Raw genomic sequence first — 13,142 nt, forward strand, 5'->3', positions numbered from 1 at the left:
TTACTCTAGACATTTCTAGGCTATTCAGCTTTCCCTTCCTAGCCCCCACTTTTATAGAATCCTCCATTTGAGGGAGAAATATCCTTTTATTTGAAGAATTCTTAATTCAAGGAAAAGACAAAATCTAGTCTTTGGAGAACCCCTGGTCTAAAGCCTATTCTTGGGTCAGATGCTCCTTATCTGGAGGAAGTGATAAGATTACAACCTTCTGGGAGTCTTTCCTTTCAGGGGAAGAATCAGTTCTCAACCTGGGAAGATCCTGTCCTGATATAGGAGAAATAACCCTGGCTCATGTTGTCCTGCCTTGCAAATCCTGGGTTTACATGTGGACTTATTGTTCAAAGCCCCCCAATTTGACAGGGAAGAAAGATATCTATGAACTAAGACTTAGAAATCCTTAGAAAATATGAATCGGACAAATTTATTTTTAGCTGCATTAGACTGTGTATAACAGGGTGACCCGAGGGGGCTCAGATGAATTTGGAGAGGGAGAAGGAAATTTCTATCTGTGGTTGGAGGGTGGTACTTTAATGGTGTAAGGAAGAGGGCAGGATGAACCTATGAGAACAGTCGGTGATAGGGATGAGAGGATTTCAAGGTGGTGGAGAGGAAGAAATAAATACTTTTGATTCCCCATATAAGCCTTTATATAGATAGATGACCTAGGAAAAATATTCCTCAGGAGAACAGTATAGGATTGGTAGAGTTGTTGGGAGGGTAGGGATGGGAAAAGGCTGCTAAAAGAAGTTGCCAAAGTTAGGGATTTGGGATCCCCATTGGTATGTTTAGAATACAAGTATGTATAGTGTCTCTGTGTGTGTGTGTGTAGGATCCATAGGACATGATCAAAGCATGGGGATAACACAAGTGGGGAGCATACATAGCAGGTATGGTTTATCTATGAGATGTACTCATGATATGAAAGATATATTAAGGGTATGTATAAAGAGGCTGTGATGGAGAGAGGCTGTGAACATGTCACAGGCTGTCTGCTAGAAGGGCCTTAAGTCATAGTAGGCTCTTATGAAGGGGACAAGATCATTCAAGACAATTTAACATTTATTTATTAAACAACTATTGTGTGTCAATATACTATGCTAGACTCTGGTAATATAAAACCCAAAGCCAAATGTTAGCCCACAAGGAGCATAAATTCTACTGGGTAAAAGCAACATGTACACAAATAAGTAAATACAAAATAAAAAATTAATTTTGGGGAGGATGGTGTATGTGTGTGTGTGTGTGTATGTAACTAGATATGGACTCTTCTAAGAGGTGGAAAATTGAGTTGAGCCTTTAAAGGGACTAGGCTTTCTAAGAGACTGAGCTAAGGAGGGAGAACGTTCCAAGAATGGGAAACAGCTTGTACAAAGATATGGAGAGCTTGAATGTCATGTACTGTGAAGTGAGAGTAGCTTGTCCAGAATGTGGATTTGGTGAGGGGCAATGGTGTGAAAACAGAGGCAGATTGGGAAGGGTTCCCAATGCTGGGCAGATGACTTTGTGTTTGTATCCTAGAGACCAGAGGGCATTGCTGAAATTCCTTGGGCAAGAGAGTGGCAAAGTTACACCTATGGCTTAGGCACATCCAACTGGCAGCTGTGTGGTGATGGAGAGAGAAAATAGTTAGGAGGCTGTGGCAGTCGTCTAGGTAACGAGGATAACTGTTGTGTGAGTGCATGAAAAAGTGCAGATAAATGGTCCTGACTTGTCAGTGGCAGGCCCTGGTTTCTGAACTGTATCCATCTGAGACACCCACATTTCTTTGTGATCCCCTTTGAGACTCATGGTAGAAGCTTATGTGACAACTGGGACGATCTATAGCTAGAATCCATGGTCAGGCTTGAGCAGGGGTGAGGGGCTGGGAGGAGCTGTCAGTCCCTAGCTAGGATTGATGATCTCTTTGTGGGCAGGTTTTGGACTCAGTCTGGAGCTGTGACTCGAGGACAGTCAGTCAGTGGCTAGGATTAGGGATTAGCCTATGCCTGGGATCAAGTGCTAGTCTGGGATCAGAGTTAGGGGACAGTCATCTTGAATGGGTCATTTATGCTCATGCAAAGTCCGGGCTAGGGCTTGAGTACAGGGATGCTTGCGTCCCATTGGAACCTTGCTATGATTTAATTTATTCCATTCTATCTCTGAGTCTCATCTAGTCCAACCTCTTTATTCTATAGATAAAGAAACCAAGGTTTGGTTGGTGCTGGAAGCATTTTAGTCATGGCAGACTGATAAAAGGGGGACAGGATCATTAAAATCAATTCAACATTTATTTATAAAGCACCTCCTTGGGCCAGACATTATGCTAGGTCTGAGGCTATAAAACCCCAAACCAGAATTCCTTGCCCTCAAAAGGCTTTTATTCTATTTACTATAAACATCATGTTCACAAATAATGCAAAGTAATTTGGGGTAGGGACTTGTTGGGGTTCACCCCCTACCTTTCCTCTTTTAATGGTTCCCAGCTCCCTGAAGCCCCCCAAAAGGCCCATCCTCTCAGGCTCCGTTCTCCCTGACGCCCCAGAACATGGGTGTTCAGACCTGGACCCCCATCCCAGCTGGGCCCTTCCTTTTCTTTCCCTTTGGCTGGGGGCCTGTGCTCTGTCTCCTCAACAGAGAGCACCGCCCGCCGGCTATCCCCTCGCTCCTCTGGCTTTTAAGTATGTAACTCGATCCTGGGGCCCTCCTCAGTCCCCCCACCCCCAGGTTTACGGCCAGTCTGGCTAACTCACTCAGATGTTCCCCTAATGGAGTCCTCGCCTGGCAGGCCGCCGTCCCCTAATGCATCGCTAATAATCTGGTTCTGGTTTCATGATCCCCCCCCCACCTCCCCACCCGTTAACGAGCTACAGACGGGCGGCCACCGAGTGCAGGCACACGGAATGGACACGCACACACTCAATGGTGTCCACATGCGCTGCACACATACAGGCAGAGGGGCTCTGGCTCGCATGTGTGCACACGCGCTGCACAGAGCTGGGATTGTGTCATGATGTCCGAGAGATACCCAGAGCAGCACACCGGGCTGGTGCACATGCATGCCCCGGTAGTAAGTCTGCATGGGAAATGTGAACTAGCTGCATAGCTGTGGACGTACACGGATAAGAACATGGGCTGGTCAGATTAATGCTTATATGCATGTGCCCGATTTATTTTACAGAAGGGTCTCTCCAAAGAGATGAGTGTTCCATTGTCCAGAATAGAGATGCCAGATCAGTTTTGTTCTACATGTGGTCCCTAAATGATCCCCATCCAGCTCCCCACCCCCAGACAAGATGGCACGTCTCCAAATAGAATTTCCACTGAGCCTAACCTTCAGTAACTCCTTTTCCCAAATTTGAGCTGTTTTGCTTTCTTTTCCTTTATTTCTCTTCAATCTATATAGCTCCTGACCCCCACAAACTCCACTGCAGCCTCTGGTTTTCTATCATATTGGGTTCTCTCCAGGATTGTTTTCATCCCTTTCTCCAATAATTAGGTCTTCTTCCATTCTTGCTTAGGACCTGGATGGAGAGAGATAAGAAAGAAGAGAAAAAGGAAGGAAGAAAGTCTTTATTAAGGGCTTACTATGCACCATAGTCTGTGCTGTGCTATATAAATATTTATATTTATTTAATTTTTTATTAATATTTATTATTTATATATATGATAATATTTATATATTTCATTTGAATAGGTGCTATTATTATTCTCATTTTACACTTGCAGATAGAGGTTAGATGATTTGTTTAAGATCATACAGTTATAAATGTCTGCAGCAGCATTTGAACTCAATTTCCCAACTCCATTGTATCACCTAGCTGCCTCTATAGGCAGGATACATTGTTCACATGCTCCCTTGCTTCTCTGGATGATCACTGGTCCATTTCTGATTGGCCTATGGGAAAGCATCAAGAAGTGAGTAAGGTGTAAAAAGGAAGGGTAGAGGAAGCAGAGGGACGCAAAGTCAGCAGGGATAGCCTCTGAACTGAAGGTAAAACTCAGCCCTGTTCTTGGGAAAGTCCCTTGGATTGTGGCAGGGAATGGGCACTGAACCAGAGCTCTCCCTTCCCATCTCCCGTCTCCATTCCTATGATCAGAGCTCTCCAGAGCAATCCTGCTCCACTTGCTACTCCAAAAGGGAGAGTGAGCTCATGTTGGTAACAGGTCTGAGACCCGGACACTTTCATCCCTGAGAGCCGGGAAAGATGAAGCTTTGAAGGGAGGGCACCTCTCAGAAGAGAGAGGCCTTTTAAAGATGGCAGGAGAGTGGAGGCTTCTGGTGGGTCTCAGCTTTCTATGCTAGCCCAGCACACTAATCTTTTTGGTCCTCAGTTATGTTCTTGGGCGAGGGAAGCTGTACATGAAGAGGAGGTTGGAGCCCCTTCTTTGGTTTTGCCATCCTCCTTTCTCTCTCCTTCTGCAAAGGGAACTGAATAACTGGCCACCTCACTAATAACTCTGATCCCTTTCCTATGATTGGGAATATATGTTTAGAGACCTCTCAGATGTGCAGGAGTTTCTGAGTTTGGAGAAGTACTCAGAGTCTCCCACTTAATCATAGGATTATAACGCCTGTTTTGAAAACTTAACCCTATTACAGGATCATAGAATCTTAGAGCTAAAAGACATTAGATAGTACTGATCTAATCCCCTCATTTTTCAGAGATCATGTAAATCTGCAGCCAGGGTGAAGGTCATCCATGGGGGTAAGTGATAGAGCTGGGATTCCACTCTGGGTTCTTATACATTTCAGGGTATGTTAGAGATAAAAGGGATTTCAGCCCTTTCTACAGTGAAATCTCCACAGCTCCTCCAGTGCATGGTAGAAATGATATTGGAGCGCCTAAAAAGATGTGCAGTTCTCATCAGATTTGGAGAGAAAGATGATGTGATTAGTTTGGGACACATTGAACTTGCTTAAGGGTCAGAGCCAGAAATCTAAAGTAGGAGTAATAGAAAGAGGAGAGGGAGACAAGTGCTCTACCTCTTGAGTCAATAAGGCACATTTCTCATACTAGAGATTGAGAGTCATCTTCTATAATGTGGATTTTGTAAAGCATATTGCAAAATGTTTTCCTGGAGGTTGGATGGGTGAATATTTTGAGAATAGTATATAATAAATTCCACCTAGATGGCCTCCATTTCCGAGTCCCCTTATGTTTCTGATAGTCTATGGTTCTGTGAGCTCAGGGGAAATCCCCAACTCAAAAATGAGAGCTTTTTTTTTTTCTCCCTTGTGTTACATTGTCTCAAGAGTGACTGATCTTTCTGAATTTGGGGTTAGGACTTTCTTCTGTGAACAGAGAAATATGGTGAGAGATATTCCTAAATTCTGGACAAAAAGTGGGAGAGATATCTTGCTATATCATCTGAATTCTTTGGGCCAGGCAATGACCCCACACAGGCACATATTAGAAATTCTCACACATTTAGTACAAATGAGATATATGTCTCGTGCATGCTTGAGTGCACAAGCACATCCTCATATCCACACATAGATACAAAAACACAGGTTCATCATCCAATTATGCTTAGACTCCAAATCATATTGTATGAGAAACAGTTGAGGAAACTAGAAGAAAGAAGATTTGGGGAGGGAAATAATAATTATGTTCAAATATTTGAAGGGCTGACCATACAAAAGTACAAATTCTCTTTTCTTTCTTTCTTTTTTTTTCTTTTCTTTTCTTCTTCTCCTTTTTTTTTTTTTTTTATTTTGCTTGGCCCTAGAGGACAAAATTATCAACTATGAATGAACATTACAGAGGCAAGTTTCAGCTCAATATAACAATCAGAGTGATTTTAAAAAAATGTCTGTGTGAAAGAGTAATCTCCCTGCCCTGCAGTGACTAAAGCAATTCATTTCAATTGTATAAGCACTGGGTGCTAGCCAGACAAAGATTAAAATGAAACAGCCCTTGCACTCAAGGAGTTTTTGTTCTCTTTAGGCAATTAGGTGGTACCAGAGTTGGAGTCATTAAGACCTGAATTCAATTCTAGCCTCAGACACAAACTTTATGATCCCAGGCAAGTCACCTAATCTCTGTTTGCCTCCATTTCCTCAACTGTAAATAGGGAAAAGAATTAGTTCCTATCTGCCAGAATTGTTGTGAAGATCAAGTGAATATTTGTAAACTGCCTGGCACAGAATAGACACCTTATAAATATGCTTATTCTCACTTTTCCCTGTGAGGAAGTGATAAAATGTGCATAGACCAGCCAAAACCAAAATAAATGAATAACAAAGTAATTTTAAGTTGAGGTGAGACAGAGTACAGCACTGACAAATGAGGAAATCAGGAAAAAGACCTAAGCTGAGCCTTGAAGGAAAACTAGAGTTCTGAGGGATAAAGGTGGGCAACGAGATCATTCCATCCCCAGGGACAGACTATGAAAAAGCATAGGGTGGGAGGAATGTATACTGAAGGACTTTCCTCCAGAAGAAGGAGCAGAAGTTGAATTAGATGGCTACCAAAGTTCCTTCTAACTCGGAGCCTTTGGTATTCTCTGTAGATCCTTACCATTCCTCAGACCATGTGATAAAAGATTGGGTCAGAGGAAGGGCCCAACGCTCCACACCCACCCTATGCTTTTTCATAGTCTGTCCCAGGGGATGGAATGATCTCATTGCCCACCTCTATCCCTCGGAACCTCTAGTTTTCTTTCAAGGCTCAGTTTAGGTATTTTTCCTGATTTCTAAGTCTTCCCCCACTACATTCCATGCTTTACCCAGCTGCCGGAGAGATTTCTCTAAAACAAAGATCTGGTGTCACATCACTCACACACACCCTGCCCCTCTCAGTTTGCCCCCAATTGCCTTGAGGATCAAATATATAAACCTCTTATTTGCACTTTAACACCCTTTACAATCTGGTACCTTCCTATCTTTATGGCTTTCTTACATTTTATACCCCTCCTTTTAATGTATGATCCGATGACACTAGCCATTGTCATCTCCTCCTCCTTCTCCTCCTCTTCCACGACAGACTATCTTTTGATTCCAGCTGTTTTCCCTGGCTGTCCCCTATGCCTAGCATGCTTTCCCTTGTCACCTCTTGATTCTCCTGATTTCCTCAAAATTCAGCTCCTATCCCAAAGGCATTTCCCACCTCCCACCACTGCTAGTGCTTCTGAGATTGCCTTCTGTTGATTCTATATGTATTGTGTATGTGCATAGATGTTTCTGTGTTGAATTCCCCATTAGATAGATAGTGAATGAACTTTTTTGAGGGCAGGGAGAGACTGTTCTCTGTGCTCCCACTGTTTAGCCCAGTATCTGGTACATATAGTAAGTACTTAAGAAATGCTTGTTGATGGTGATGATTATGATGAAAGACAGAGAAAGGTACCAGGAACGATAGGAAGCCACTCCTGAGCTCTGAACATCAACCTGTCCTACCAAGACAGGCTGATTCCTCTTGGGATCTGCCCCAAGTGATGTTTGATCAGAAAGTCAGTTAAGAAACATTATTTACTGTGTTAAGCGATGGAGGTGTGAAGGAAGGTTCATAGTCTTTCCCTTTCTGGTAGAATTCTAGCATGTACAGAGATCTAAACATTGGGTCAAGTGTGTGAGTTGAGGTAGGGCAGAGGAAGGAATCTCCTTATCTTCCTCCTTCCCTTTCCTGCCCTCCTAAACACTGCTGTAAACTTATTCTGAAGACTTCTTGGCAAATGTAGCCAGAGTCCTGAAGCAGGGCTACAGCCAGGGAAAGGGGAGGGAAGGCAGTGGCTGGCCAAGTGCAGGGACTTGGACCCAGCTTCCTCTGTCCCTTCTTGTTTATGAGCCTCTTTATAGCCATCCCTTCGGCAGGTTAATGAGGAAGTAAGTGGTGCTGAGATGAAGCAGAAAGGGACCTGGGATGGGTGGGGGCTGGGCAGGGGGATGGTTAGTGGGTGGTGGTAGTCCCACCCTTCCCCCACAAAGCAGCCAGATTCTGCTCCCGCCAAAGGTTCCCTTGTAAATGGCCCCCCTCGGTGGCGCTAATGGCTGTAAAGGTCTGTAATGAGAGACGATGGGGGCTTTGGGTGGCCAGAGAGGAAACTCTGGTAAGGGCCGGCGTCCGGCCGGGCACAGTAGGCCATAAAATTAACAGGCTGTAAAAAGGGAAAGGGCATGGAGATAGAGGGAGGCAGCTGGTGACAGGGAGGGGAGTGGACGGAGAGACGATGGAGGGGAACATCTGGGAGGTCCCATAAGAAGGTGACCCAGAGGAGCCAGTGAGTGCCTAGTTCAGATCCTTAGAGGGTGGTCTTGGAGGCCTCTCCAAGGATTCTGAGTTGTGTACTTTCAGTAGTGGGGATTCTCATTCATTCTCCTTTATGATTCAAAGCATTTGGGAGACTCAAGTGGGGTTTACAGTGGGGCATTGGGAGTCACGTTATTATTGGGATTAGGTGGAGGCATAGGGGGAGGGTTCCATTTCCTTTCCATAAAGCCAGGATAAAAAGATTGGGGGAAAGTCATAGGTTGGGATTGAGGGTTTGTTGTGGGGAAATGGAGAGGGGATCAGCTGGGTCCTCTGGTATAAAAGGAGACTGGGTGGGTGGGGTGGCTCTGGGAAGACTAAAGTATAAAGAATTGGAAAGTGTTGGGAAATGGAAAAGGATCTGTGGCAGGGACAGGAGTTTATATATATGAATATGTATAAAATCTAGAAAAGTCAAGATACAAGGGCAAATGGAATGTCACCAGATGTGCTGGATCTGGGCTCAGGAAGACTTGGGTTAGAGTCCCATGGCAGACATACACTAACTCTGAACCCAATTTCCACATCTGCAAAATAAAGTGACTGTGACTAGAGAACACTCCTGCCCTCAGAATACTCAAAATACCCCTCAGTTTACCTGATCTCTTAGACTTCCCTTTCCATATAGGTATTTGTTTTTTCTTCTTCTCCTTGAGAGCAGGGATTGTTTTATTCCTGAGTCTGTGGTCTCATGGCGCAGAATAGTACCTGGAACACAGTAGGGATGTCACGAACACTTCCCCTTGCTTTCCTCAGGTGGAGCTGTCGGATGGTACCACGCACACCATCACTGATGCATATGCTGGCAAGGAGTACATCATCCAGGTAGCTGCTAAGGACAATGAGATTGGGACATGGAGTGACTGGAGTGTGGCCGCCCACGCCACACCTTGGACTGAGGAGCCCAGATACCTTACGACGGAGGCTCAGGCTCCAGGTTAGAATCCTGGAGTTGTTCCCCACCCCTGTGCCATCCTCAGTCCCCACTGTACTCAGGCTGAGGCTTTCTCCCATCTCCAACTCTGTCCCATCCATTTTGGTCTGCCTTCCTCTTTCCTACTTAACAGCAAAATCTCCTTCCTTCTCTTCTCCTCCAAATACCCCCAGCTCCATCTATCTCAGTAAACACCTCATTCTTTCATTGTCCCCTTAGGCGCTCTTAGTATCTATTATTTCTTTGTCTCTGTCTGTCTATCCAGCCTTCTACCCGTCTTCAGGATCTATATACTGCTCTTGGAATCAGATTTCTTGGATTTGAGGTTCGATTCCACTAGTTACCATCTGGACCATTCTGGTCAAGTCATTGAACATCTCTAAATCCCAATGATCTTATCTGTGAAATGGGGAGGATTATATACCATTTACCTTCCTGTGCTTTTATTTTTGTAAAATTTGAAGCATCATATAAATGCAAGCTGTTACCACTTTCTGTTTTCTCTATCCCTATGTTCCTCTATACACATCACTGGTGTGAAAACTCAATTTTCTCCTGATAGTGCTTATCTCATTCAACACGCTTTGTCAGTAAACTGTCCTTACTACTCCCCATCCTGCCTTGTCTGTATCCGAGAGGGATCTGATCTCCAGGGTTTCTATATCAGGGTGTGGGGAGAATGAGGGAAAACGGCCTTTACTATAAAAACAGATAGACTTTTGTACTTCTTTTCTTACTCTAACTATTCTGAAGATTTTATGGGGATCTCTCCCCAGCCTCATATAGCCCCCAGACCCTCTGAGTTTTTTCCCTTCCCCCCAGAGACCACCACCACCACCACCACATCCTTCGTCCCCCCTCCCACCACGAAGATCTGTGATCCTGGAGAGGTTGGGGATGGTGTGGGATCCTCAACCAGTCTCCTGCTGACTGTGACCGTGACCGTGACTGTGACAGTGACCACCATAGCAGCCACTGGCCTCTTTATTTAGTGAGTCTGGATGGGTGAAGCACACAGGGGACTGGAGGGAAATGAGGGGCACCATGGTAATAGAGGAGAAGCAACCAGGCCTGGGGTGGGTGGGTGGGTACAGTAAGAGTTCTCCAGGGAAATATTAGCGGAGAGTGAAGTTGGGACCCTGAAGTGAGAGAAGCTAGGGGCCAGATCAGGTCACAGGGAATTAGAGGCTGTTTAGCTTATTTCCATGCTTTTCATAATAAAATATACTACACGAAGATCATATGCAAATAAACTTTACTCTTTTTAATGAACAGCTGGGGCCTTGTGCTGAGCACCCAAAGGAACAGTCCTGGGTAGGGGGAGGAAGCTGTAGAAAAGAGAGATGTACCCACCTTATGGAGAAGGGGACGCTGAGGATCTGAGCAGCCTGAAATGCTGGGCATAGACCCTGAAGCTCAGTGCCCTGAGGAAGGACCACAGGCCCTCGGGGCTAGGGCAAGGCAGGGCAGAGAGAAAGTTGGGATCTGCAAAGCTGGACTAAGCCCTGCTAACCACCTCCCTTCTTTTCTTTTCCCAGAGTCCCTCTGCATTCCTGTGGAAGAAAATGTTGAAAACAGAAATGAACAACAACAACAACAAAAGGCTCACACACACACACACAAAAAATCACACACACATACACACACACACACACACATGCACACACACACACACATACACACACACTCAAAACAAAAAACAAAAAAGGAAAAAAAAAACCAAAACGAACAAAAAAAAGATACCGTTGGGATTCTTGTTTTTCTATTTTGCACACGGTCAGGAGGACGTTTCACATTGTCTCCAGCTTCACTTTGTAGAGACAACCCTGGCCCCTGACTCCCCTCCTTCAGCCTCCTGTCCCCAGTCTTTACTCCCAGCTACCTGATACCTTTCTCCCCTCCTGCGGCCCTGCAGCCCTCTAGCTCTGGTTTTCTGCCTCCTCTCCAGCCCTCAGGTTGTGTCCCTGAGTTCCTGGTCACTCCCTGGCCTCCCAACCTTTCTCCCCAGCCTTCCCCCTTCCTCTGTGGGAGGCCCCCACATCTCTGAGAGGGGATAAACTACTTAAGAGGAGACCTCCCCTCCCTCCCCTGTAGGCAAGAGAGAGAACCATACAGCTAACCCACCCACCAAAGACATAGCCCTTCTCCCTCATCTGGGCCACCTCCTCCAGCCCCCTCCTCACCGGGGGCCCCAGAGGACTTGGGTAGGGGGTAAGGGGGCCTCAGTACCCCCTAATGCCAGCAACTTTCCCCATACCTCTGGCCCAAGTGCCCCCTCTTGCTCGGGTTTCTTCTACTGTCTCCTTCAGGGCATTTGCCCTGGTTGGATTAGAAGTTCCTAAGAACTCGTCCATTCTCCCTCCAGTTACAAATTCCCATACCACATGCTTTTTCAGTCTCCCCAGGCCCAGGGCTTCCCAACTCCTGTTTTGTATGGCCCTCCCTCACCTTGCCCCTTCCCAAAGTATTTAATGCCCCATTCATCCTAGTCAAACCCAGTGGTAACTTGCTGTATTTGAATTTTTTATAGATGTATATATACAGGGGAGGGGGGTGGGGAAGGGAAGAAGGGTTCTCATTAAACGTCACCATTTCATGAGTTACTGAGAGCAGACCAGTTATTGGGGAGTGGGGGAGGGTAGGGGGTTTTAATCAGAGAGTGCAGCTAGAATTTTTTTGTCACAGGGAAATGGGCATATGGACAAAAAAATAAGCGTAGGGATAATTTCTCAGTACCATTTCTCTGGAGAGGCAACTGTAAACAATGTTTCCTCTCAGGGACTGTGATGAGATTGGCCATATTTAACTTACTTATCAGCAACCTGAAGACAGAGGGGCTACAGATACAAATTCAATATGGATTAAGTCTCTGTGTGAAGCACTCTACTCGGTCCTGGGAATACAATGACAAAAATGATATAGTCTCTGCCCTCATAAAGCTTATAACATTCCACTGACGTGATATGTATACAGAGGAATATATTTCAAGGGAATCAGTGATGGAAGCAATGGAGAAATCCTACAAGTGCTGCAGGAATATTTGTTGGAGAAAATCCTTGAAGCTAGGGAGATGTATGTAGGCTTCCTAGAGGAGCTGACCCCTGAGCTGAGCCATGAAGCATTAAAATTCTTAATGGTAGAAACGAAAGAGGAACCTCTTCTAGACATAGCCAGTATGAATACACTGAGGAAAGAAAGACGGTTTTTAGAGGGAGTTTGGCTGAAATTGAGAGTGAACTGGAGTAAGGCTCCCCCTGTGACATGTGAAATAATGGTAGGTGGGAACTAGACTGTAAAGGACCTTTTTTGTCTCAGGGTCAATAGAGAGCCAGGGAAGCTTTTTGAGCAAAGGAGTGACTTGACAAGACTGGTATTTTGGGAAAATTAAAATTGTGTTTGTGAAGAATGGGTTAGAGGTGAACTTGGAGGCCAATTATTTTAACCATCAAGACCTGAGGTCGTAGAGGCTTGAATGAGACTGAGGGCAGTATAAGTGGAGGGATAAAATTTGATGGGAGAAATATGGACAGACCTTGGCAACTGAATGGATGGAGGAGGTGAGGGAGAAAGGAGTCAGAGATAATTCCAAATTTTTAAGCTGAATGACAAGATAGTGATATCCTCAACAAAAATAAGGAAGTTTGGTGAAAGGATAAATTTAGGGAAGATGATGAATGATTTTGGATATGTTAAAGTGCCTTTTGGATTGTTATCATATCTCCATTCTCAAAGAGGATAGTGAGGTCTTGATTTGGAAGTGAATTAGGTTTAAGTGAGCCAGAGCTGTGCAAAGCCTTCCTCTTCTCCAGTCGTTGAAGTACAGTGGCAAGATATAGGTCAGAATGACTGGCAATGGCCCAATCTTTGGGATATCAAGAGGGAGATAATTAGTGGTAGTTATTGGTGGTGGAGGACTAGATTTGTGTCGAGATATAAGGGTTTTATATATATCTATATATCTATAGTTTCATATATACATA

The 13,142-nt window shown here is 44.9% G+C and overlaps 2 protein-coding genes across 3 annotated transcripts in view; both read left to right on the forward strand.

The window, feature by feature from the left end:
* CNTFR (ciliary neurotrophic factor receptor) overlaps positions 1-11,761 on the forward strand; it is a 95,642-nt gene extending 83,881 nt beyond the window's left edge. For both annotated transcript variants that reach the window (XM_051965792.1, XM_051965800.1), the window contains 3 exons: positions 8,985-9,165; positions 9,985-10,153; positions 10,701-11,761. In XM_051965792.1, coding sequence (XP_051821752.1) covers positions 8,985-9,165; positions 9,985-10,153; position 10,701 — 351 coding nt within the window. In that variant the 3' untranslated portion in view covers positions 10,702-11,761. The remainder of the gene's footprint in view (positions 1-8,984; positions 9,166-9,984; positions 10,154-10,700) is intronic.
* Positions 1-13,142, forward strand: part of DCTN3 (dynactin subunit 3) — a 217,646-nt gene that overhangs the window by 163,756 nt on the left and 40,748 nt on the right. The window lies entirely within an intron of this gene.

This window comes from Antechinus flavipes, chromosome 1, assembly GCF_016432865.1.
Source record: "Antechinus flavipes isolate AdamAnt ecotype Samford, QLD, Australia chromosome 1, AdamAnt_v2, whole genome shotgun sequence".
In the NCBI taxonomy this organism is placed as follows: domain Eukaryota; kingdom Metazoa; phylum Chordata; class Mammalia; order Dasyuromorphia; family Dasyuridae; genus Antechinus; species Antechinus flavipes.